Source organism: Scyliorhinus torazame, chromosome 10 (assembly GCF_047496885.1).
Source record: "Scyliorhinus torazame isolate Kashiwa2021f chromosome 10, sScyTor2.1, whole genome shotgun sequence".
Classification (NCBI taxonomy): domain Eukaryota; kingdom Metazoa; phylum Chordata; class Chondrichthyes; order Carcharhiniformes; family Scyliorhinidae; genus Scyliorhinus; species Scyliorhinus torazame.
Genome location: NC_092716.1, coordinates 8,138,486 through 8,164,703, shown reverse-complemented (window position 1 = coordinate 8,164,703; position 26,218 = coordinate 8,138,486). Strand labels below are relative to the sequence as shown.

Here is a 26,218-nt window from a genome sequence, read left to right as displayed (position 1 = left end):
GCCATTGAATATCAAAGGGCGATGGTTAGATCCTTCTCTCTTGTAGGAGATGGTCATTGCCTGGAACTTGTGTGGCACAAATGTTACTTGGCACTTTTCAGCCCAAGCCTGAATGTTGCCCAGGCATACGGGCATGGACTGCACAAGTATCAGAGTTGTGAATGGTGAACATTGTTCAACCATTTGTGAACATCCCCACTTCTGATGGAGGGAAAGTCATTGTTGAACTCCTGCAGAAAACTCTGAGACTGAGATAATTGGTCTCCAGGTGCCACAACCACCTTTCTTTGTGCTAGTTTTGACTCCAATCTTCCTCAAGTAGCCACAGGATCCGTTACATTTTCCTGAGAGGATTGACAGGGTCTCGCCTTCAGACCACGTCCAAAAGGCAATGTAGCACCCGTGCAGGACCTCACCCGAGTGTCAGCCTAATTCAAGTCTCTGGAGTGGAACTTGAACCCTCAACCTTCGGACTCAAAGGCAAGAGGCTACCCTCAGAGCCACGACTGACACTGTGTAACAAAGCCTCAACTGTGCTATAACAGTCATCGTTTAGACCTAAATACAAATCATAGCACACATTGCATCAAACTATTTCCCTTTCTGATGATGCCTATGTGTGTTCAGATACAGCTCCATGGGCAGATGACACTCTGCTGTCTTAAGCAAGTGATCTCAGAGAGGAACGCAGGACCAGGAGACAGCTATTCATCCCTTTGAACCCACTTTCAATAAGAACAAAGAACAAAGAAATGTACAGCACAGGAACAGGCCCTTCGGCCCTCCAAGCCCGTGCCGACCATGCTGCCCGTCTAAACTAAAATCTTCTACACTTCCTGGGTCCGTATCCCTCTATTCCCATCCTATTCATGTATTTGTCAAGATGCCCCTTAAATGTCACTATCGTCCCTGCTTCCACCACCTCCTCCGGTAGCGAGTTCCAGGCACCCGCTACCCTCTGTGTAAAAAACTTGCCTCGTACATCTACTCTAAACCTTGCCCCTCTCACCTTAAACCTATGCCCCCTAGTAATTGACCCCTCATTCAATAATTCATCATTCGAGAAGATCATGGCCGATTTACTTGTGGTCTCAGCTTCACTGCTCTTTCGGCACCCCATAACCCTCCACTCCCATGCCTAACAAAATAAGCCACCTGAGGAAGGAGCAGCGCTCCGAAAGCTAGTGACATCGAAACAAACCTGTTGGACTTTAACCTGGTGTTGTAAGACTTCGTACTGTGCTCACCCCAGTCCAACGCCGGCATCTCCACATCATAACAAAATAGGAGCATAGGAACAAATAGGGTGTAGATATTATAATTTGAACTCCGGGGTGGGGAAGGGGAATGTCATGAGAGAATCCCACCGAATTAGGATGAGTCTGAGATTTCACTGTTGCTTCCTGGATGCGGCAGAATATGTGACTTAATGACCACTTGTGTAGCAGAACTGCACCCCGACCACACCTGAAGGAGAGGTTGAGAGAAGTGACGAGTGGTAGAGAGAGAAGGCGAAGGGGGAAAACTCACCAGTAAACGAGAGGAGACATGAATTGCTTTCCCCACATGTCACAGACACAAGATTTGTAACGTGAACATTGTGTTGAGATTCCGAACATTTCAAGGTCCCAACTTAATAATGGCATCGGAGACAAGAGTGCAGCAAATCCTGTGGCGTTGAAGTAATATTTTCTAACTTGCACATAACCATTTGTAAAAGTGTGGGGATTCTGTCTGCTCAGCTGGATAAGATCACAAATCAAGGTAATATTAACAGAAAATCCACAACATACCTCCATGCTCCACTTTTCCAGGTATTTGGATACCACAATTATCCATGGTGTGTGACTATGGTCCTGCAAGATTTATGGGAATAAACTGCATTAGTTACTACACTGGGTACTGAGACAGTATTCCAATAAGGTGGAGGTGGGGGAGGGGAAATTAAATATGGGAATTAATGAATAGCTTCAGGGCAAATGGAAGCCACACACATCCCCACATCTATTACCATTCTCCAAGGGATTACTTTGATTTACTTCCACAATAAAAATAACATATCTATCAAGTGACTGTATGTCTCTCTCTCTCTCCCCTTTGCCCTTCCCTCCCTCCTTCACCATGTCCCTCCAAACCCTTGGGCCACCCCTTCATTCCATTCTGCACGTTCCCATTCTCAGTGCAACAACAGGGCGGCACGGTGGCACAGTGGTTAGCACTGCTGCCTCACAGCGCCCGGGACCCGGGTTCAACTCCAGCCTTGGGTGACTGTGTGGAGTCTGCCACTTTCTCTGCGTGGGTTTCCTCCCACAGTCCAAAGATGTGCAGGTTAGATGCATGCTAAATTGCCCCTTCGTGCCAAAACGTTAAGTGGGGTTATGGGGATAGGGTGGAGAGTGGGCCTAGATTTAGGGTGCTCGTTTGGAAGGTCAGTGCAGACTCAATGGGCCGAATGGCCTCCTTCTGCACCATAGAGATTCTATGATTCTAACTGTGAAAGTAATTTCTAAACCCACTAAACCATGTTTAGCACTGGCAATTTGCATAAGTTAAGAAGTGGGAGGAGTAGACCATAGGCCTCTTCGAACCTGCTCTGTCATTCCATTACATCATGGATGATCTTCTCCCTCAACTCAACTTTCCTGCCCAATCCCCATATCCTTGAATCCTGTAGTGTCCAAAAATCTATCGATCTCTGCCTTAAATTTACTCAACAACCCATCGTCCATAGCGCTGGGATAGCGAATTCCAAAGCTTCTCAACTTTGAGTGAAGAAATTTATTTTCCCCAGGCCAAGCCCTTTGCCTCCTAGTCAAAGCCTCCCAGCCAGGGGAAGTTTCTGTCTCCATTACCGGATCTTCCAGTGGTGTTTGCACTATACCTTTCTGTCCATTTTATCCAAGTCATATGCCTGAATGTGATCCTTCAGGTGCGGGAAAGGCGTGTCGAGTCTCAGATCTTCCAGCGCATTGTCAGGGTGTGATTCCACAACTGGAAAGGAAATATCTGCATCACCAAGTCCTTAAATTCGCAGTGCACATTATAAATTTGTCAATAAAACTGACATTGTATCTCAATGGTCTCAGGGGCAGCACGGGTAGCATAGTGGATAGCACTGTGGCTTCACAGCGCCAGGGCCCCAGGTTCGATTCCCTGCTGGGTCACTGTCTGTGTGGAGTCTGCACGTTCTCCCCGTGTCTGCGTGGGTTTCCTCCCACAGTCCAAAAACGTGCAGGTTAGGTGGATTGGCCATGCTAAATTGCCCTTAGTGTCCAAAAAGGTTGAGGAGGGGTTATTGGGTTAGGGGGATAGGGTGGAAGTGAGGGCTTAAATGGGTTGGTGCAGACTCGATGGGCCGAATAGCCTCCAGTATGTTCAAAGATTCATTTCAATGTCAGAATTCCTCCTCAATCTACGATCAGAGGGGAAAATAAACATATTAACAAAACTGAAGGTACAAATTTAGGATTTTAAATGCTGTATGTTAAGTAAATTCTCCAGAAGAGAAGTGTGCATGTTCGCAAATACGTTTATACCCCTATAAACTATTCAATTAATCGGCTCCTCTGCTGTCCTCCCCCATATATCCCTTCATTTTGTTGCATTTTAAATAGTGTTACCAAATTCCCTTTCGACAGGTACTATTGAACCTGCTTCAACATGTGCAGCCAGCGTGTTTCCGATCACAGCTCGTTCCATAACATAAATTCTTGCAAAACCCTCTGGTCCTTTTGCCAATTTTCTTAAATGTGACTTCTAGTTATCAACCCGCCTGCCTATCGGAATGGTGTCTCCCTAATAACTACCAATGTTCAGGGGCAGCACGGTGACAGTGGCTAGCACTGCTGCCTCACAGCGCCAGGGACCCGGGTTCAATTCTGGCCTCGGGTCACTGTCTGTGTGACGTCTGCACGTTCTCCCCGGGTCTGTGGGGGTTTCCTCCGGGTGCTCCGGTTTCCTCCCACAGTCCAAAGATGTGCAGGTTGGGTCGATTGGCAATGCTAAATTGCCCCTTAGTGTCCAGGGATGTGTTACGGGGATAGGGTGGGGTGGGCAGGGGAGTGGACCAGGGTGAAGTGCTCTTTCGGAGGGTCGGTGCAGACTCGATGGGCCCAATGGCCTGCTTCTACACTGTAGGGATTCTATGATAATTGTGAACAGCTCTAGTGAGTCTCCCTTAAGTAATAATAATCTTCATTGTCACAAGTAGGCTTACATTAACACTGCAATGAGGTTCTGTGAAAAGCCCCTAGTCGCCTCATTCCAGCACCTGTTCGGGTTCACTGAGGGAGAATTCAGAATGTCCAATTCACCTAACAGCACGTCTTTCGGGACTTGTGGGAGGAAACCGGAGCACCCGGAGGAAACCCACGCAGACACGGGGAGAACGTGCAGACTCCGCACAGACAGTGACCCAAGCCGGGAATCGAACCTGGGACCCTGGAGCTGTGAAGCATCAGTGCCAACCCCTGTGCTAGGCAAACGATCACAGCCTCACTAGTCCTTCTATATTGTGGATGTGCCTTTTAACAATTCATTATAGTGGTCCTGAGGTATAGAAATCATACCGTCTGATTGACCTCGAGCCACACTGCAGAAGGATCAGTGATGTTTGAGAAACAGTATTATGTGGAAACCTACCTGGATGCTCCTTTATGGCTAGTCTCATGTAGCCAACCAGCCCGTACGTGCGACACACCAGCAGCGGCACATCAGCATTCCACAGGATGGTCGACAAACGAAGCAGCGAACTGGCAGCAGCAGCAAAAAAACAAATAGTTTATTTTATCGTGGATAAGGTTGTATCTGAAAAATTTACAAATAGCTACCAGTTTACTTGCCATCTTTAGTCCACCAGTTAAGTGCAGGGGAGTATTGTTTTCACTCATTTGTCTATAAATAATACATCTCAAACACTAATGAATGAAGTTCAATGGAACTTGGTGCAAAGAAAGAGCGTAGCCCAAGGAAAATCAGATTCATTTTGGCTAAGATGCACATCCGGATCCTCAAATTTTTTTCTTCTTCAAAGATCCTTTAACGTTGAGAGATGGGGGCGAGTTGATTTTTTTTATTTTTTAAAAGCATGTAGTTGAGTGTATTAAAATGTTGTGGATTGTCTCAGCTGGTGTAGTGGAATCTGTCACAGGTGTCAAAATGTGAGCAGAGTTTTCAGAGCAGGTTGTTGGATATGGGTTGGCACGAAGTCTCTTCAGTGAGACAGAAGATCTTGATAAAAATATTTATTTTGTCAATTTTGTAGTTATAACAGGCAGGGAATAATTCCCAAGAAGAGCTGTGCAATTATACTAATGTCAAGTTAGCACAGTGGGGTGGAGGCATGCCCTCCATTCAGTTCCCTCTCCACTGGTTATATTCCTTTCATGAGTCTCTGACAATCGCAGAAACCCAACCTTGTTTAAGGTAGCCTAACGTTTCTGGTGCTGGACGAATAATCCCAGAGATAGCATTGTATCCAAATCCCACCATCGCAAATTGTGAATTTGAATTCATAAATCTGGTAATCTGTGGCTTGGCCTGATAACAGGACCATGAAAATACCAGGCAGTTGTAACCACCAAAATGTTTCACTAAAAACAGACAAATTGTAAATCGGCTGGCTAGGTGCCAGTGGGTAACTCCTTTTGAATCAGAACATTGTGGGTTCAGGGCTTGCTCCAGAGCCAAGCACATAATCGGGGCTGATACCGCCAGTGCAGTACGGTGAGGGACAGTGCCTGTTTTCAGATTAGACTAAACCAAGGCCCCCATCTGCCCTCTTGTGCAGACTAAAGATCCCAAGTCGCTATTATAAAAGGAGTGCAGGGCAATACAATGACTAACCCTCCACCAACATCACTAAAAACAGGTTAGCTGCTCATTTAACACTTGGTTGTTTATGGGAGATTGCTGTGTGCAATTTGGTCACCATGTTTCCTAAATCACAACAGCGATTACAGTCGAATGAAGCACTTTTGAAGTGTAGTTTTTGAAGTGCAAAGTATTTAGGTGTGTTCCCATGCCCCTGCTGCCCTTGTTCTTCTAGATGGCAGAGTTTGCAGGTTTGGAAGGTTTTTCTTGATTGAGGGGTCAGCGGTTATGGGGAGAAGGCAGAAGAATGGGGATGAGAAAATATCAGCCATGATTGAATGGTGGAGCAGACTTGATGGGCCGAATGGCCTAATTCTGCTCCTAAGTCTTATGGAAGGCGCCGTCAAAAGAGCCATGGTGAGTTAGAAAACACGGCTGCCACTGTACATCGGTGGTGATGGCTGCCATGACAACAGATCGTAGCCCCTAATTACTTACTGACATATTTAACACCTGCATTTTTAAGAAAGGACTTGCAAGCGAAAACTGGTTGAGAGTGTAATGCAACCACTTGCTGGAATTCATATATAGATTATACTTGACCAACTAGTCCAGAAAGAACGGAATGTCGTAACCTCTTCAGGCAGAGACACTTCAAAGGAAGAGATGCAATGCAAAAACTGAACTGTAATCTCCTGTGGAGATAACGGAGGCTGATTTCTATCTCAGCTGCCATCATCTCCTGTGGGTTACGCCCCAGACTGTGACATGTCAGTTGAGAACCTTCCAGGAAAACTTAAAAGGGGTAAAAAACGAACTGCAACCCTGGTCTCGGTGTATTAGTCTAGTTCTGCAGTGCTAGTGTGTGCTGTGAATGTCATAACCAAGGAACATTGACCAGACGTTCCTGCGCTTGCAGGTTAAAAAAGGATTCACCCTCTCTCTGATAGCTGCAAGTTACAAGTCACTGTTGAAAAGAAACAGGACAACTCCTTTCAGCTAACCTGCAGACCCAAGAATCTCCAAAACAACTGCTCAACGGCCAACATCAGCACTACCGGAATCACCCAACCTAACAGCCGCAACATCTCACCATTTACTCCACAAGGGCATGCCAGAAGACTGATTTGTATATTTGTAAAAAAAAATTATTTTTGGAATCACTGCTCATTTCTAATCTGTGTGTACATGTGTTGCTTTTTATTATTCTCTTCTCATGCTTCAGTAACTAATAAACTCGCTCCTCCTTTAACTCGAGAAAGCCTGGTTAACTCGAGAATGCCTGGTTAAACTGGCTCCTTTAAAACCTAAACACATTTGGATTGGGAAAAGGAATCCACAAGGGAAGGGGTCCTTTTTAAAGTGACCTTGTTGTGACCAATCAAGGATGTTGAATAAGGAAGGGAACCAGCAAACGTGGCGGTGTTACAAAACGGCTGCTTACCTTTCCAAGAGTTGAGTTGCAATCACTATGTTGAATCGGAGGAAGAATGCGGGATCATTTTCAAGTAGCTGTTCAAGGCTCTGCACGGTGTCAAAATTTAATTTCACTTCCAATTCCAAACAAGGCATAAGAAAGTAATAAATGCAAAACATCTAGCTTCAAAAATGTGCACGTTAGGTGGATTGACCATGCTAAATGGCCCTTAGTGCCCACGCGGGCTTGAGTGGGGTGCTCTTTGTAAGGGCCGGTGCAGACTCGATGGGCCGAATGGCCTCCTTCTGCACTGTAAATTCTATGTATGTAAATACAGATATCCTCCCATTAGCCTTTTCTTCACAAAACCGGTCAGCTGCTCACACAAATTCTACTAGATCACTAACGTCCTTCAGGGAAGGGAATCTGCCTTCCTTACCCAGGTTGGCCTACTTGACTCCAGTCTCATTCTCTGTGATTGACTTTTAATCTGATTGGCCTCAGGACAGACAGGGTCAGGCAATGAATACTTGAATGTCAATGTCACCTGCATCCCAAAACAGATAAAGTTGTGAAACTGAGAGCCCGTTTCCCCCTATTCTGCTGGCTCAGGCTGACGTCAAAGAGCCCTGGAATATAGCCACCCATACGCAAAGGCCTCCCCCCAACCAATATCTCCCACCTCCAAACCAACACCACCCCACCCCACAATGGCACCCCGACCAACAATTCCCCGTCCCACCAATGGCACCCCAACTAACATCCCCTCCCACCAATGGGACCTCAACCAACATCCCCCCCTCCCCCAATGGCATCCCAACCAACATCCCCCCAATGGCACCCCCCCCCCCACAATGGTATCCCAACAGACGCAAAAACTGGTTTGATCAGCTCATGTTTTTTGTTGGCTGCAGCGAGGGAAATTGGTTGACCCATTAACTGAAGTGCGCCTCAAAAGTAGGTGATTGTTGTAGAAGATTACAACAGTGAGGAAGGTTATTCTGCCCATCTCATTGGTACCTTTCCCCCTTTAAGTATTCATCCAATTCCCTTTGGAAGTTATTATTGACTCCGCTTTCTCTGCTCTTTCAGGATTTATGTATTCCCAATTGTAACAACTGGCTGCATTTGCATCTTCCCTCCCGGGTTCTTTTGCCAATTATCTTAAATCTGTGACCTTGAGTAACTGACCCTCCTGCCAGTGGTTGCTGTTTCTTCTTGTTAATGGTGTGGAAGAATGTGAATTTACAGCATGGCACCTTGGTTTTTGATGCAATTTCAGAACATGCAGTAAAGTTTAGTATCCTGCCGACAGAAATATTCTCACCTCCTCCATAAAGTTTCCACTCACGTCACTGTTCAGCTCTTGTAGCAGGTCCGTGGCTGTCTGGGCTCGGTTCTGAATTGAAAGGGGAATAGAAACATTAAAACTTCAGTCTCTTTTCCAGTTATTTGCTGACTTCAGAACAGCGTCCATTCCTTTATCTGCAGCACAGTAATTGGGCTGACCGGTCCACACCAATGTTTATGCTCCACACAAGCTTCCTCCACCGATAAATTCACCTCAATCACTCCTGGTGATCGATCCACATTCTCACCACTCTCTGGGTTAATACGTTTCTCTTGAATTCCCTATTGGATTTAAATCGGTGACTTTCATATTAATGGCTCCTAATTTTGGCCTCTCCTGCAAGTGGAAACATCCTTACTAGGGCAATCTTCTCAAACACCTGCATAGCCTTAAAGGCCCCCAATCTTTTCTAGAGGGCAGAGAAGAGCTTTCAATCTTTCCAGATAAGTGTCAGCGGGTCAACTGTTGCCATTCTTCCATCTACGAGAGATGACGGATGTGCAGAAAACAATCCAGTTCAGAATAGACGCCTTCGTGTGGTGCATCTTTGCTGGTGGCTGTGAGGACCAACCCTCGAGGGGCAGATCCAGCCACAAGCGCCTCACGTGAAGGTATCGAGTGTCGTTGTGGGCCGGTGTTTTCAGTGCAGCCATCTGTTGCCAAGTTGCAGTGCCCGCCAGCGAAAAGCGGTTTGTGCCATTTTCCTGTTGTCAGCTGGTGACTCCCAGGTGCAACGTACAGGGGCATCACGGCACACTTTTGCATCCTTGGGCATCCCAATGGTCGTCTGGCTCCGGCTACCTCACCGTACAGGATGTTCTTTGGTGTCCAACGGCCTTCCATCGCGTGGACCATGCCTGGGCCCAGGAAGCTGCCTCTATTTGACTGGTTGTTCACAACCTTGGCAGCTCTGGCGAGGTATACCCATAATGTGCCGCAGAGAGCGAAGGTGGCAATGACGGCGCTTCTGTTCTTGACTGTAAGCCGTCCGTGTTTCACAGCCATGCAACAAGGTGCTGAGAACACAGGCCTCGTAAACCATCAGCTTGGTCCAAAAGAAAAATACTGCAGACACTGGAAATCTGAAATAAAAACTGAACGTGCGGGGAAAACCCGGCAGGCCCAGCAGCAGTTGCGAAGAGGGAACCAGAGTTAACGTTTCACGTCCAATATGCTTCTTCTTCGGAACGGCGACTCTCTGCACTGATTCGGCCAGGCTCGCTGAGTTTTTCCAGCACTTTGTTTTTTTATTTCAGTTTGGTCCTAGAGAGTCAGCTGGATGTCGTTCCATAAACGCTTCACGGGTTGGCCAAAGGTTCTGCATCGAGGGACAGATTGCCCGTTACCGTAAACCCCAGAGAGCGGAATTTGATAACCAATTCTGGCAGGTTGTTACTCCGCGTGATCAGGGGCAGAGATGCAACGTCTTGTCCCATGTCCCACAGTCTTCCAGACGCCTGTTGTCGGGGAGATCCAGGCGTGGGATACTACGGGTCTACAGCGGAGCTTCTGTGGGGGCAAATAACGCAGCACAGTCCATGCAGAGGAGCTCTTTGATCACAGATGTAATGTGTTTTGATCTTCGTCTTCAGTCTGGATAGATGGTAGAGCTTGCCTTCTGACCGAGTATACAAGCAGATCTCTTCCATATCTATACAGAAGGAAATGGTCAGGAACATGGAGAGGATGCGGAAGATGCAGAGAGATATAACTTGTCAGTAAGGGGACCATCCTTGTAAACCTTTTGCACCTCGTCCAGTGCATCCACATCCTTTTTAAAATTTGGAGATCAGACCTATGCAGTGCGCAAGTGCGGTCTAGACAAAGTTCTATACAAGTTTACCATAACTTCCCTGCTCTTCAATTCTATTCGAGAAACAAACCCCAATTGATCTTTTTAATGGCTTATTAGCCTCTCTCTCTCTCTTTTGAAATTATGTTCCCTGCTCGGACTGCCCCAGCGAGCGCTCAGCTGCAGCTTATACCACCCCCCACCCCCTCCCCACACACCCCCGCCTCCCCCCCCCCCCCCCCCCACCCCCACTCTCCGTAAACCCTGCTCCACAGTTCAGCCACGGAGGCATGAATGTGATGACCTGCCCCCAGAGGAAAAAGAAAATCTCCAATCGTTGAGCAAATATTGTTTCAGATCACAGCTTCTAAATTTTAAAGACGACACAAGAACTCACCTTTCCAATACTGTCTCTCGTCAGGAAGAAGCTGCAAGAGGATAAAATACAGTCAGTAACGAGGATAAAATACGGTCAGTAAAATGTGGATAAAATGTGGCACCCACTTCTTACATCTGGTATCGGAGAGTAGGAGGTAAAGAGCTCAGAACTCTGTAACCACAAAGTCATTTAGATAAGAATGGGAGGAGGCCACCCTGCCCCTCCAACCGGATTCATCATTCAATTAGGCCATGGCTGATTGGGATCTGTACCAACTGGATAACTTTACCTTTAATTCCATTAACTTGCCAGATAGTGGTAATCCAGAGGCCCAGGATAATGCTCTAGGTCATGGGTTCAAAAGTCGAGAATTGAAAGATGGTCTCGGTGATGGTGAATATGTCAACTCTGATCGACTGTCGTTAAAAACCCATCTGGGCCACTCACTAATGTCCTTTTAGGGAAGGAAATCTGCTGTCCTTACCCTGGTCTGGCCTACATACAACTCCAGACCCACAATTGTCATATGTTTGTGGGAGCTTTCCATGTGCCAATTGGCTGCCCAAGGGGCTGGTTTAGCACAGGGCTAAATCACTGGCTTTTAAAGCGGACCAAGGCAGGCCAGCAGCACGGTTCAATTCCCGTACCAGCCTCCCCGAACAGGCGCCGAAATGTGGCGACTAGGGGCTTTTCACAGTAACTTCATTTGAAGCCTACTTGTGACAATAAGCGATTTTCATTTCATTTTCATTTTTCAATTTCCAACAACAATTGACTACACTTCAAAAAAGCACCACATTGGCTCGAGATGTCCTGTGGTTGCGAAAAGAACTATGACGTTTTTCTTTTTTTGTTCTATTCTTAATTAGGTCCACTTCCCTCACTTCCGTTGATGGTGCTTGCTGCCTGCAATGGTGCCATTTGGTGAGGAGAGAGTGACTGCCCTCAATATCAAGGCAGTATTTGACCAGGTGCGGCATCAAGTAAAGCCCAAGTCAATGGGAATCGGAGGAAAGTCTTCACTGGTTGGAGTCATACCTAGCACAATGGTTGTTGGAGGTCAGTCATCTCAGTCCCAAGACATCACTGCAGCAGGAGTTATTCCGGATAGTGTCCTAGGCCCAACCATCGTCAGCTGCTTCATCAATGACCTCCTCTCCACAATACCGGAAGTGGGAACGTTGCACAGTGTTTAGAACCATTCACAACTCCTCAAGATAATAAAGCGATCCCTGCCCTTGTGCAGCAAGACCAGGTTTGGGCTGACAAGCAGCAAGTAACATTCGCGCCACACAAGTGCCCTGCAATGACCATCTCCAATAAGGGAGAATCTAACCACCCGCCCCTCGACATTCAACAGCATTAGCATTACTGAATTTTCCACTATCAACATCCTGAGGGTTACTATTGACCAGAAATTGAACTGGACCAACCTCACAAATTCTGCTAGTCACTTTCAGCTCATTTAGCCCCATTTTTGTTAATTTTCCAGTCCTACGACCCCCCCTTTTCGCCTTGCTCCACTATCCCTTTTGTCATTTCATTTATTTTGTTTCCACCCTACTCCACAACTTCCCTTCCTCACACCGTGATGGATGATGGGTTTGTTTATTGTCACGTGTACCGAGGTACAGTGAAAAGTATTTTTCTGCGAGCAGCTCAACAGATCATTAAGTACATGAGAAGAAAAGGGAATAAAAGAAAATACATAATAGGGCAACTCAACATATACAATGTAACTACATAAACACTGGCATCGGATGAAGCATACAGGGTGTAGTGTTAATGAGGTCAGTCCATAAGAGGGTCATTTAGGAGTCTGGTGACAGTGGGGAAGAAGCTGTTTTTGAGTCTGTTCTTGTGTGTTCTCAGACTTCTGTATCTCCTACCCGATGGAAGAAGCTGGAAGAGTGAGTAAGCCGGGTGGGAGGGATCTTTGATTATACTGCCCGCTTTCCCCAGGCAGCGGGAGGTGTAGATGGAGTCAATGGATGGGAGACAGGTTCGTGTGATGGACTGGGTGGTGTTCACGACTCTCTGAAGTTTCTTGCGGTCCTGGGCCGAGCAGTTGCCATACCAGGCTGTGATGCAGCCCAATAGGATGCTTTCTATGGTGCATCTGTAAAAGTTGGTAAGAGTCAATGTGGACATGCCGAATTTCCTTAGTTTCCTGAGGAAGTATAGGCGCTGTTGTGCTTTCTTGGTGGTAGCGTCGACGTGGGTGGACCAGGACAGATTTCTGGAGATGTGAACCCCATGGAATTTGAAACTGCTAACCATCTCCGTTAATGCTTACAGGGGTGTGTACAGTACTTTGCTTTCTGAAGTCAATGACCAGCTCTTTAGTTTTGCTGGCATTGAGGGATAGATTGTTGTCGCTGCACCACTCCACTAGGTTCTCAACTTCCCTCCAGTATTCTGACTCGTCGTTATTCGAGATCCGGCCCATTATGGTCGTATCGTCAGCAAACTTGTAGATGGAGTTGATACCAAATTTTGCCACGCAGTCGGGTGTGTACAGGGAGTATAGTAGAGGGCTAAGTACGCAGCCTTGCGGGGCGCCGGTGTTGAGGACTATTGTGGAGGAGTTGTGTTGTTTATTCTTACTGATTGTGGTCTGTGGGTTAGAAAGTCGAGGATCCAGTTGCAGAGTAAGGAGCCAAGTTCTAGGTTTTGAAGCTTTGAACAAAGAACAAAGAACAAAGAAATGTACAGCACAGGAACAGGCCCTTCGGCCCTCCAAGCCCGTGCCGACCATGCTGCCCGACTAAACTACAATCTTCTACACTTCCTGGTTCCGTATCCTTCTATTCCCACCCTATTCATATATTTATCAAGGTGCCCCTTAAATGTCCCTATCGTCCCTGCTTCCACTACCTCTCCGGTAGCGAGTTCCAGGCACCCACTACCCTCTGCGTAAAAAACTTGCCTCGTACATCTACTCTAAACCTTGCCCCTCTCACCTTAAACCTATGCCCCCTAGTAATTGACCCCTCTACCTTGGGGAAAAGCCTCTGACTATCCACTCGGTCTATGCCCCTCATAATTTTGTATACCTCTATCAGATCGCCCCTCAACCTCCTTCGTTCCAGTGAGAACAAACCGAGTTTATTCAATCGCTCCTCATAGCTTATGCCCTCCATACCAGTCAACATTCTGGTAAATCTCTTCTGCACCCTCTCTAAAGCCTCCACATCCTTCTGGTAGTGTGGCGACCAGAATTGAACACTATACTCCAAGTGTGGCCTAACTAAGGTTCTATACAGCTGCAACATGACTTGCCAATTCTTATACTCAATGCCCCGGCCAATGAAGGCAAGCATGCCGTATGCCTTCTTGACTACCTTCTCCACCTGCGTTGCCCCTTTCAATGACCTGTGGACCTGTACTCCTATGACCTGTGGACCTGTACTCCTATGACCTGTGGACCTGTACTCCTATGACCTGTGGACCTGTACTCCTATGACCTGTGGACCTGTACTCCTATGACCTGTGGACCTGTACTCCTATGACCTGTGGACCTGTACTCCTATGACCTGTGGACCTGTACTCTTTGATATGAGCTTGGCTGGGATTATGGTGTTGAAGGCGGAGCTGTAGTCAATAAATAGGAGTCTGATGTAGGAGTCCTTTTTGTCAAGGTGCTCTAGGGATGAGTGTAGGGCCAGGGAGATGGCATCTGCTGTGGAGCAGTATGCATATTGCAGTGGATCAAGGCGTTCTGGGAGTATGGAGGTGATGTGCTTCATGACCAACTTCTCGAAGCACTTCATTACGACTGAAGTCAGGGCCACCGGAGGGTAGTCATTGAGGCACGTTGCCTGGTTTTTCTTTGGCACTTGTATATGGTGGTCTTCTTAAAGCAGGTGGGGCCCTCGGAACGGAGTAGGGACAGGTTAAAGATGTCCGCGCAGGCTCTGAGTGCACGACCAGGGATCCCGTCCGGACCTGTCGCCTTCCTAGGGTTCACTTTCAGGAAAGCTGATCTGACTTCAGAAGCTTTGATGGTGGGTATGGGTGAGTTATGGGCTGCTGGGGTATTCGACAGCGGATTGTTGGTTACCTGCTCAAACCGAGCATAGAATGCATTAAGTTCATCGGGGAGGGGTGCGCTGCTGCCAGAGATACTGCTCGGCTTCGCTTTGTAGCCCGTTATGTTGTTTAGTCCTTGCCACAACCGCCGAGAGTCTGTCTGTGACTCTACCTTGGTTTGATATCCTCTCTTGGCATCTCGGATGGCTTTGCGGAGGTCGTACCTGGATTTCTTGTATAGGTCAGGGTCACCTGACTTGAACGCCTCAGATCTGTCCTTCAGTAGGGAGTCAATCTCACGATTGAGCCATGGTTTCCGGTTGGGGAACGCACGTACTGCTTTCTTTGGCACGCAGTCGTCCACACATTTGCTGATGAAGTCTGTGACGGTGGTGGCATACTCATTTAAGTTGGTCGCTGAGTTCTTAAATACGGACCAGTCCACTGTCTCCAAGCAGTCACGTAGGAGCTCTTCTGTTTCCTTGGACCAGGACTGCATTTGCCTAAAACCAGTTACGTCCTGAACCTTTCCCAGCTCTGACGAAAGGTCATTCGCTGATTTTCTCTCTCCAGATTCTACCCGACCTGCTGAGTACTTTACAATTTCAGACATCCAGCATCCACAGTGCTTCACTTTGGCATCTCAACTTCTTCTACTTGGCTTGGTTCAGTCATTCTCTACACCTTTGCCTGGACAAAATCTCTATTCCCAAATTTTCAATTGACCTCCAACCTGTTTTTGTGGAGGAGAAAGTTGCAGATTTCCACGAGCTTTAGTGAGAACAACTGCCCACGCACCCAAACAGTTAGCAGAGAATCATGGAAGATACCGAGTGGCTAGCCCATATTCAACATTTCTTCATTCTACCCAAACTGCATCCACTCACCTGGTGATCCCCCTGCTCACTACCTGCTCCTTACCTTTGGTGTACAGAAAGAGTCAAAAATAACACCGTTCAGCAGTTCAGAAACTGCTCTGGCACCACATCACGCGACTCCGCCCCCTCGACCTCCCTCCCCCTCCTCTCCCCCTCCCGCCCCTCCTCTACGAGCCCCTCCTCTCCGCGCGCCTCCTCTCCTCCCCCGCACGCCTCCTCCTCCCTCCCACTACAAGAGTCAACATCCACAGTTTCAGTGGTAAACACCACCAGTGAAGAAAGGCAGAACACACCGCCTCACATTTTACTGAGCTCTGAATGTACAAAACATGATAGGGCAATGAAATCGAAGAGTGGTCAGTGAGCCCGGGGGTGGGAAATGGAAGGGAGGGAGGGAGGAAGTTAGCAGCAAGTGAAGCCATTGTGAAGAGTGGAGAATGAGGCCGAGGGAGGGAGGTTCTGGAGGTTGGAAGTCAGGCAGCACTCTGACCTGTGACTTCTTCTGCATGAAAAATGACATTCACCATGATGCCCCAAATGGACAAATTAAGACCGGCACGTTTAAAGACTTACTTATTGCCAACATCCTCCCCAGCGACAACGCTGCCATCTACGATAGTAAAAGATCCAATTCCTGGGGGCGAGAAGAATGGGAATGAAAATTTCCAATAGGCTGGCTGTAACCAAAAGTTTTGTTTATTGGAATTTTAACCTTTCCAGTCTTACCAGGAAGCACCAGGTTCTTCAGGATTTCAGTGCCAGTGGCACTGGCGTTAATCAGACAGACGTGAGCAGCCTCCAGGGCTTCCTGTCCATGATCTCCCCACAGCCTACCGCAGGAAAAGCAGACAGTGGAATTAATACTTTGAAACTTCATTTAAGCAGAGTTCTTGAGCAGCCACGGATGCCTCCGCACCTTGCTACACACACTCACATTCACTTAAGTAAATAAGTGTGCAAAACGTAGTGAAGACGTACAGAGCACAGAATTCATGGCTCTATATTCCTGGGGTAGGTTGATCTCATCGGTGTGTGGGTGGGAAGAGAAGAAAGTGCTCTACAGGCGGCACGGTAGCACAGTGGTTAGCACTGTTGCTTCACAGCTCCAGGGTCCCAGGTTCGATTCCTGGCTTGGGTCACTTTCTGTGCGGAGCCAGCACGTTCTCCCCGTGTCTGCGTGGGTTTCCTCCGGGTGCTACGGTTTCCTCCCACAAGTCCCGAAAGACGTGCTGTTAGGTGAATTGGACATTCTGAATTCTACCTCCGTGTACCCGAACAGGGGCCGGAGTGTGGCGACTAGGGGCTTTTCACAGGAACTTCATTGCGGTGTTAATGTGAGCCGACTTGTGACAATAAAGATTATTATTAAGTGGCTTGGGTGTGGCTGCACCTCGAGAGATTCTTTGGTCACATCAACGACTTTCACTAATATAATATCTGTAACAGAGTAAAACATCCCAAGCAGCTTCACGGGAATGTTATTTTCTTAAAAACCCGACATCCAGCCACGAGATGTTAGGGTAGAGGAACAAAAGCCTGGTCAAAGAGGAAGATTTGAAGGAGGGCCTCAAGGAGGAGAGCGAGGTCGAGAGGCGGAGAGGCGCTCTGATGGTATTGCAAGCTTGGGTCCAGGTAGCTGCCAATTAAAATCAGGGATCTGCAAGATGTTCGGATTAGAGGAGGGTAGGTATTTCACAGAGGGTTGGAGGTGACAGAGACGGCAGTTGTGTGACAGAGGGGTAATGAATAAATTGGACACGGTGTGAGGTAGATAACAGGATGACTCTCCAGTGACTGCTACCTGCGCCGATGGTTAGGCAGTGGTAGAGATGCTAGGGCCTGGTTTGAAGTCTCTGGGTGAGAGAGAAAACAAAACAGCCAGGGTTCCTGACCATCTCGATTTTCTTGCAAACCCTGCCAGATGGGCACCGAAGTGTGGACATCGGATTAGACAGGGGAGGGTCTGCGTTGGAGTACGGTGCTGCGAATTGTCTGGTATCTCATGCAGACATCATCTCCTTCTAGGCCGAGCCAGCGGATCACATTCATCCCGGCAGCAAACTGGTAAACCCCACATTTACACAGCCAAGGAATAGTTAACAGAGAGTGAGGGGGGGGGGTCAACAGAGTGAGGGGGTTTCAACAGAGTGAGGGGGGAGGGTCAACAGAGTGAGGGGGGGAGGGTCAACAGAGTGAGGGGGGGGAGGGTCAACAGAGTGAGGGGGGGGTCAACAGAGTGAGGGGGGGGGTCAACAGAGTGAGGGGGGAGGGTCAACAGAGTGAGGGGGGCCAACAGTGAGGGGGGTTCAACAGAGTGAGGGGGGAGGGTCAACAGAGTGAGGGGGGAGGGGGTCAACAGAGTGCGGGGGGGAGGGGGGTCAACAGAGTGAGGGGGGGGAGGGGGTCAACAGAGTGAGGGGGGAGGGAGTCAACAGAGTGAGGGGGGGAGGGAGTCAACAGAGTGAGGGGGGAGAGGGGATCAACAGAGTGAGGGGGGGAGAGGGGATCAACAGAGTGAGGGGGGGAGAGGGGGTCAACAGAGTGAGGCGGGGAGAGGGGGTCAACAGAGTGAGGGGGGAGGGGGGTCAACAGAGTGAGGGGGAGAGGGGGGTCAACAGAGTGAGGGGGGGGGATCAACAGAGTGAGGGGGGGGATCAACAGAGTGAGGGGGGGAGGGGGATCAACAGAGTGAGGGGGGGAGGGGGATCAACAGAGTGAGGGGGGAGGGGGATCAACAGAGTGAGGGGGGGAGGGGGATCAACAGTGAGGGAGGGGGGAGGGGGGTCAACAGAGTGAGGGGGAGAGGGGGATCAACAGAGTGAGGGGGGGGGATCAACAGAGTGAGGGGGGGGGATCAACAGAGTGAGGGGGGGAGGGGGATCAACAGAGTGAGGGGGGGAGGGGGATCAACAGAGTGAGGGGGGAGGGGGATCAACAGAGTGAGGGGGGGAGGGGGATCAACAGTGAGGGAGGGGGGGAGGGGGTCAACAGAGTGAGGGGGGAGGGGGATCAACAGAGTGAGGGGGGGAGGGTCAACAGAGTGAGGGGGGAGGGGGATCAACAGAGTGAGGGGGGGAGGGGGATCAACAGAGTGAGGGGGGGAGGGGGATCAACAGTGAGGAGGGGGGGAGGGGGTCAACAGAGTGAGGGGGGAGGGGGATCAACAGAGTGAGGGGGGGAGGGTCAACAGAGTGAGGGGGGAGGGGGTCAACAGAGTGAGGGGGAGGGGGTCAACAGAGTGAGGGGGAGGGGGATCAACAGAGTGAGGGGGGGGAGAGGGTCAACAGAGTGAGGGGGGGGAGAGGGTCAACAGAGTGAGGGGGGAGGGGGTCAACAGAGTGAGGGGGGAGGGGGTCAACAGAGTGAGGGGGGGATCAACAGAGTGAGGGGGGGATCAACAGAGTGAGGGGGGGATCAACAGAGTGAGGGGGGGATCAACAGAGTGAGGGGGGGGATCAACAGAGTGAGGGGGGGGATCAACAGAGTGAGGGGGGGGATCAACAGAGTGAGGGGGGGATCAACAGAGTGAGGGGGGGATCAACAGAGTGAGGGGGGGATCAACAGAGTGAGGGGGGGATCAACAGAGTGAGGGGGGGATCAACAGAGTGAGGGGGGGATCAACAGAGTGAGGGGGGGATCAACAGAGTGAGGGGGGGAGGGTCAACAGAGTGAGGGGGGGAGGGTCAACAGAGTGAGGGGGGGAGGGTCAACAGAGTGAGGGGGAGGGTCAACAGAGTGAGGGGGAGGGTCAACAGAGTGAGGGGGAGGGTCAACAGAGTGAGGGGGAGGGTCAACAGAGTGAGGGGGGAGGGTCAACAGAGTGAGGGGGGGGGAGGGGGTCAACAGAGTGAGGGGGGGAGGGGGTCAACAGAGTGAGGGGGGGAGGGGGTCAACAGAGTGAGGGGGGATCAACAGAGTGAGGGGGGGGATCAACAGAGTGAGGGGGGAGGGGGATCAACAGTGAGGGAGGGGGGTCAACAGAGTGAGGGGGGAGGGGGTCAACAGAGTGAGGGGGGAGGGGGGTCAACAGAGTGAGGGGGGGAGGGGGTCAACAGAGTGAGGGGGGGAGGGGGTCAACAGAGTGAGGGGGGGAGGGGGTCAACAGAGTGAGGGGGGGGTCAACAGAGTGAGTGGGGGAGGGAGTCATCAGAGTGAGGGGGGGGTCAACAGAGTGAGGGGGGGTCAACAGAGTGAGGGGGGGTCAACAGAGTGAGGGGGGAGGGATTCATCAGAGTGAGGGGGGGGGGTCAAAAGAGTGAGGAGGGGGTCAACAGAGTGAGGGGGGTCAACAGAGTGAGGGGGGTCAACAGAGTGAGGGGGGGTCAACAGAGTGAGGGGGGGTCAACAGAGTGAGGGGGGGTCAACAGAGTGAGGGGGGGTCAACAGAGTGAGGGGGGGTCAACAGAGTGAGGGGGGGTCAACAGAGTGAGGGGGGGAGGGAGTCATCAGAGTGAGGGGGGGGTCAACAGAGTGAGGGGGGGTCAACAGAGTGAGGGGGGGTCAACAGAGTGAGGGGGGGTCAACAGAGTGAGGGGGGGTCAACAGAGTGAGGGGGGGGTCAACAGAGTGAGGGGGGGTCAACAGAGTGAGGGGGGGTCAACAGAGTGAGGGGGGGAGGGATTCATCAGAGTGAGGGGGGGGTCAAAAGAGTGAGGGGGGGTCAACAGAGTGAGGGGGGGTCAACAGAGTGAGGGGGGGGATCAACAGAGTGAGGGGGGGGATCAACAGAGTGAGGGGGGGAATCAACAGAGTGAGGGGGGGGATCAACAGAGTGAGGGGGGGGATCAACAGAGTGAGGGGGGGGATCAACAGAGTGAGGGGGGGGAGGGGGTCAACAGAGTGAGGGGGGAGGGGGTCAACAGAGTGAGGGGGGGAGGGGGTCAACAGAGTGAGGGGGGGATCAACAGAGTGAGGGGGGAGGGGGATCAACAGTGAGGGAGGGGGGGAGGGGGGTCAACAGAGTGAGGGGGGAGGGGGTCAACAGAGTGAGGGGGGAGGGGGGTCAACAGAGTGAGGGGGGGAGGGGGTCAACAGAGTGAGGGGGGAGGGGGTCAACAGAGTGAGGGGGGGTCAACAGAGTGAGTGGGGGAGGGAGTCATCAGAGTGAGGGGGGGTCAACAGAGTGAGGGGGGTCAACAGAGTGAGGGGGGGTCAACAGAGTGAGGGGGGGTCAACAGAGTGAGGGGGGGAGGGATTCATCAGAGTGAGGGGGGGTTGTCAAAAGAGTGAGGGGGGGTTGTCAAAAGAGTGAGGGGGGGTCAACAGAGTGAGGGGGGGTCAACAGAGTGAGGGGGGGTCAACAGAGTGAGGGGGGGTCAACAGAGTGAGGGGGGGTCAACAGAGTGAGGGGGGGTCAACAGAGTGAGGGGGGGTCAACAGAGTGAGTGGGGGAGGGAGTCATCAGAGTGAGGGGGGGTCAACAGAGTGAGGGGGGGTCAACAGAGTGAGGGGGGGTCAACAGAGTGAGGGGGGGTCAACAGAGTGAGGGGGGGTCAACAGAGTGAGGGGGGGAGGGATTCATCAGAGTGAGGGGGGGGGTCAAAAGAGTGAGGGGGGGTGAACAGAGTGAGGGGGGGTCAACAGAGTGAGGGGGGGTCAACAGAGTGAGGGGGGGTCAACAGAGTGAGGGGGGGTCAACAGAGTGGGGTGGGGGTCAACAGAGTGGGGTGGGGGTCAACAGAGGGGGGGGGGTCAACAGAGGGGGGGTCAACAGAGTGAGGGGGGAGGGGGGTCAACAGAGTGAGGGGGGAGGGTCAACAGAGTGAGGGGGGAGGGTCAACAGAGTGAGGGGGGGAGGGGGTCAACAGAGTGAGGGGGGGTCAACAGAGTGAGGGGGGGCAGGGGGTCAACAGAGTGAGGGGGGGTCAACAGAGTGAGGGGGGGAGGGGGTCAACAGAGTGAGGGGGGGTCAACAGAGTGAGGGAGGGCAGGGGGTCAACAGAGTGAGGGGGGTCAACAGAGTGAGGGGGGGAGGGGGTCAACAGAGTGAGGGGGGGAGGGGGTCAACAGAGTGAGGGGGGGAGGGGGTCAACAGAGTGAGGGGGGGAGGGGGGTCAACAGAGTGAGGGGGGGGGAGGTCAACAGAGTGAGGGGGGAGGGGGTCAACAGAGTGAGGGGGGGGGAGGGGGGTCAACAGAGTGAGGGGGGAGGGGGGTCAACAGAGTGAGGGGGAGGAGGTCAACAGAGTGAGGGGGGGAGGGGGTCAACAGAGTGAGGGGGGGTCAACAGAGTGAGGGGGGGAGGGGGTCAACAGAGTGAGGGGGGGGAGGGGGGTCAACAGAGTGAGGGGGGGGAGGGGGGTCAACAGAGTGAGGGGGGGGAGGGGGGTCAACAGAGTGAGGGGGGGTCAACAGAGTGAGGGGGGGAGGGGGTCAACAGAGTGAGGGGGGGGAGGTCAACAGAGTGAGGGGGGGAGGGGTCAACAGAGTGAGGGGGGGGGGGGGTCAACAGAGTGAGGGGGGAGGGGGTCAACAGAGTGAGGGGGGGGAGGGGGGTCAACAGAGTGAGGGGGGGAGGGGGGTCAACAGAGTGAGGGGGAGGAGGTCAACAGAGTGAGGGGGGGAGGGGGTCAACAGAGTGAGGGGGGGCAGGGGGTCAACAGAGTGAGGGGGGGCAGGGGGTCAACAGAGTGAGGGGGGGGAGGGGGGTCAACAGAGTGAGGGGGAGGAGGTCAACAGAGTGAGGGGGGGAGGGGGTCAACAGAGTGAGGGGGGGCAGGGGGTCAACAGAGTGAGGGGGGGGAGGGGGTCAACAGAGTGAGGGGGGGGAGGGGGTCAACAGAGTGAGGGGGGGGGAGGGGGGTCAACAGAGTGAGGGGGGGCAGGGGGTCAACAGAGTGAGGGGGGGGAGGGGGTCAACAGAGTGAGGGGGGAGGGGGTCAACAGAGTGAGGGGGGGGAGGGGGGTCAACAGAGTGAGGGGGGGGAGGGGGGTCAACAGAGTGAGGGGGGGAGGGGGGTCAACAGAGTGAGGGGGGAGGGGGTCAACAGAGTGAGGGGGGGGTCAACAGAGTGAGGGGGGCAGGGGGTCAACAGAGTGAGGGGGGGGGGAGGTCAACAGAGTGAGGGGGGGAGGGGGTCAACAGAGTGAGGGGGGGGAGGTCAACAGAGTGAGGGGGGGAGGGGGGTCAACAGAGTGAGGGGGGGAGGGGGTCAACAGAGTGAGGGGGAGGAGGTCAACAGAGTGAGGGGGGGAGGGGGTCAACAGAGTGAGGGGGGGAGGGGGTCAACAGAGTGAGGGGGGGAGGGGGTCAACAGAGTGAGGGGGGGAGGGGGTCAACAGAGTGAGGGGGGGAGGGGGGTCAACAGAGTGGGGTGGGGGTCAACAGAGGGGGGGGTCAACAGAGGGGGGGTCAACAGAGTGAGGGGGGGAGGGGGGTCAACAGAGTGAGGGGGGAGGGTCAACAGAGTGAGGGGGGAGGGTCAACAGAGTGAGGGGGGAGGGGGTCAACAGAGTGAGGGGGGGTCAACAGAGTGAGGGGGGGCAGGGGGTCAACAGAGTGAGGGGGGGGTCAACAGAGTGAGGGGGGGAGGGGGGTCAACAGAGTGAGGGGGGGTCAACAGAGTGAGGGGGGGCAGGGGGTCAACAGAGTGAGGGGGGTCAACAGAGTGAGGGGGGGAGGGGGTCAACAGAGTGAGGGGGGAGGGGGTCAACAGAGTGAGGGGGGGGGGAGGTCAACAGAGTGAGGGGGGGAGGGGGGTCAACAGAGTGAGGGGGGGGAGGTCAACAGAGTGAGGGGGAGGGGGTCAACAGAGTGAGGGGGGGAGGGGGGTCAACAGAGTGAGGGGGGGGAGGGGGGTCAACAGAGTGAGGGGGGGAGGGGGTCAACAGAGTGAGGGGGGGTCAACAGAGTGAGGGGGGGAGGGGGTCAACAGAGTGAGGGGGGCGAGGGGGGTCAACAGAGTGAGGGGGGGGAGGGGGGTCAACAGAGTGAGGGGGGGGAGGGGGGTCAACAGAGTGAGGGGGGGGAGGGGGGTCAACAGAGTGAGGGGGGGGAGGGGGGTCAACAGAGGTGAGGGGGGGGTCAACAGAGTGAGGGGGGGAGGGGGTCAACAGAGTGAGGGGGGGGGAGGTCAACAGAGTGAGGGGGGGAGGGGGTCAACAGAGTGAGGGGGGGGAGGTCAACAGAGTGAGGGGGGAGGGGGTCAACAGAGTGAGGGGGGGGAGGGGGGTCAACAGAGTGAGGGGGGGGAGGGGGTCAACAGAGTGAGGGGGGGAGGGGGGTCAACAGAGTGAGGGGGGGAGGGGGTCAACAGAGTGAGGGGGGCAGGGGGTCAACAGAGTGAGGGGGGGCAGGGGGTCAACAGAGTGAGGGGGGGCAGGGGGTCAACAGAGTGAGGGGGGGGAGGGGGGTCAACAGAGTGAGGGGGAGGAGGTCAACAGAGTGAGGGGGGGAGGGGGTCAACAGAGTGAGGGGGGGCAGGGGGTCAACAGAGTGAGGGGGGGAGGGGGTCAACAGAGTGAGGGGGGGGAGGGGGGTCAACAGAGTGAGGGGGGGCAGGGGGTCAACAGAGGTGAGGGGGGGGAGGGGGTCAACAGAGTGAGGGGGGAGGGGTCAACAGAGTGAGGGGGGGGGGAGGGGGGTCAACAGAGTGAGGGGGGGGAGGGGGGTCAACAGAGTGAGGGGGGGGAGGGGGGTCAACAGAGTGAGGGGGGAGGGGGTCAACAGAGTGAGGGGGGGGTCAACAGAGTGAGGGGGGCAGGGGGTCAACAGAGTGAGGGGGGGAGGGGGTCAACAGAGTGAGGGGGGGGGGAGGTCAACAGAGTGAGGGGGGGAGGGGGGTCAACAGAGTGAGGGGGGGAGGGGGTCAACAGAGTGAGGGGGGGAGGGGGTCAACAGAGTGAGGGGGAGGAGGTCAACAGAGTGAGGGGGGGGAGGGGGTCAACAGAGTGAGGGGGGAGGGGGTCAACAGAGTGAGGGGGGGAGGGGGTCAACAGAGTGAGGGGGGGAGGGGGTCAACAGAGTGAGGGGGGGAGGGGGGTCAACAGAGTGAGGGGGGGAGGGGGTCAACAGAGTGAGGGGGGGGGGAGGTCAACAGAGTGAGGGGGGCAGGGGGTCAACAGAGTGAGGGGGGGGAGGTCAACAGAGTGAGGGGGGAGGGGGGTCACAGAGTGAGGGGGGGCAGGGGTCAACAGAGTGAGGGGGGAGGGGGGAGGTCAACAGAGTGAGGGGGGGGAGGGGGTCAACAGAGTGAGGGGGGGCAGGGGGTCAACAGAGTGAGGGGGGGCAGGGGGTCAACAGAGTGAGGGGGGGAGGGGGGTCAACAGAGTGAGGGGGGAGGGGGGTCAACAGAGTGAGGGGGGAGGGGGTCAACAGAGTGAGGGGGGGAGGGGGTCAACAGAGTGAGGGGGGGGAGGGGTCAACAGAGTGAGGGGGGGAGGGGGTCAACAGAGTGAGGGGGGGAGGGGGTCAACAGAGTGAGGGGGGGGTCAACAGAGTGAGGGGGGGGGAGGTCAACAGAGTGAGGGGGGGGAGGGGGTCAACAGAGTGAGGGGGGGGGAGGTCAACAGAGTGAGGGGGGGGAGGGGGTCAACAGAGTGAGGGGGGGAGGGGGTCAACAGAGTGAGGGGGGGGGAGGGGGGTCAACAGAGTGAGGGGGGGGAGGGGGGTCAACAGAGTGAGGGGGGGGGAGGGGGTCAACAGAGTGAGGGGGGGAGGGGGTCAACAGAGTGAGGGGGGGGTCAACAGAGTGAGGGGGGAGGGGGTCAACAGAGTGAGGGGGGGGAGGTCAACAGAGTGAGGGGGGGAGGGGGTCAACAGAGTGAGGGGGGGGGGAGGTCAACAGAGTGAGGGGGGAGGGGTCAACAGAGTGAGGGGGGGAGGGGGGTCAACAGAGTGAGGGGGGGGAGGGGGGTCAACAGAGTGAGGGGGAGGAGGTCAACAGAGTGAGGGGGGGAGGGGGTCAACAGAGTGAGGGGGGGCAGGGGGTCAACAGAGTGAGGGGGGGCAGGGGGTCAACAGAGTGAGGGGGGGGGAGGGGGTCAACAGAGTGAGGGGGGGGAGGGGGGTCAACAGAGTGAGGGGGAGGAGGTCAACAGAGTGAGGGGGGGGAGGGAGGTCCAACAGAGTGAGGGGGGGGAGGGGGTCAACAGAGTGAGGGGGGGGAGGTCAACAGAGTGAGGGGGGGAGGGGGGTCAACAGAGTGAGGGGGGGAGGGGGTCAACAGAGTGAGGGGGGGGAGGGGGGTCAACAGAGTGAGGGGGGGAGGGGGTCAACAGAGTGAGGGGGGGGTCAACAGAGTGAGGGGGGGCGAGGGGGGTCAACAGAGTGAGGGGGGGAGGGGGGTCAACAGAGTGAGGGGGGGGTCAACAGAGTGAGGGGGGGGGGGGGGAGGTCAACAGAGTGAGGGGGGGAGGGGTCAACAGAGTGAGGGGGGGAGGGGGGTCAACAGAGTGAGGGGGGGGAGGGGGTCAACAGAGTGTGGTTGGGGGGGGGGGGGGGTTAGTCGGGTTGAGAATCCGCCGATCGGGACCCAGCGCCCGGGGCTCAGTCTCACCGCAGCTGCCGGTCATATTTCTCCTCCTTCCTGAGGCCGCTTCCCGCCGCCGCCATGGAGCCG

At 53.5% G+C, this 26,218-nt stretch overlaps 1 protein-coding gene across 2 annotated transcripts in view; it reads right to left on the bottom strand.

Moving 5' to 3' along the window:
- The window catches only part of nae1 (nedd8 activating enzyme E1 subunit 1), a 51,826-nt gene that overhangs the window by 24,784 nt on the left and 824 nt on the right, over positions 1-26,218 (bottom strand). Inside the window, exons 1-9 of one of the 2 annotated variants that reach the window (XM_072517802.1) lie at positions 26,156-26,212; positions 16,387-16,490; positions 16,234-16,294; positions 10,769-10,799; positions 8,556-8,627; positions 7,256-7,335; positions 4,642-4,751; positions 2,882-2,991; positions 1,794-1,856 (exon numbers count right to left, since the gene is read on the bottom strand). In XM_072517802.1, the coding sequence (XP_072373903.1) occupies positions 1,794-1,856; positions 2,882-2,991; positions 4,642-4,751; positions 7,256-7,335; positions 8,556-8,627; positions 10,769-10,799; positions 16,234-16,294; positions 16,387-16,490; positions 26,156-26,211 (687 nt within the window). In that variant the 5' untranslated portion in view covers position 26,212. Of the gene's footprint in view, positions 1-1,793; positions 1,857-2,881; positions 2,992-4,641; positions 4,752-7,255; positions 7,336-8,555; positions 8,628-10,768; positions 10,800-16,233; positions 16,295-16,386; positions 16,491-26,155; positions 26,213-26,218 lie in introns of those variants that run through there. The other variant, XM_072517803.1, reaches the window with a different exon arrangement.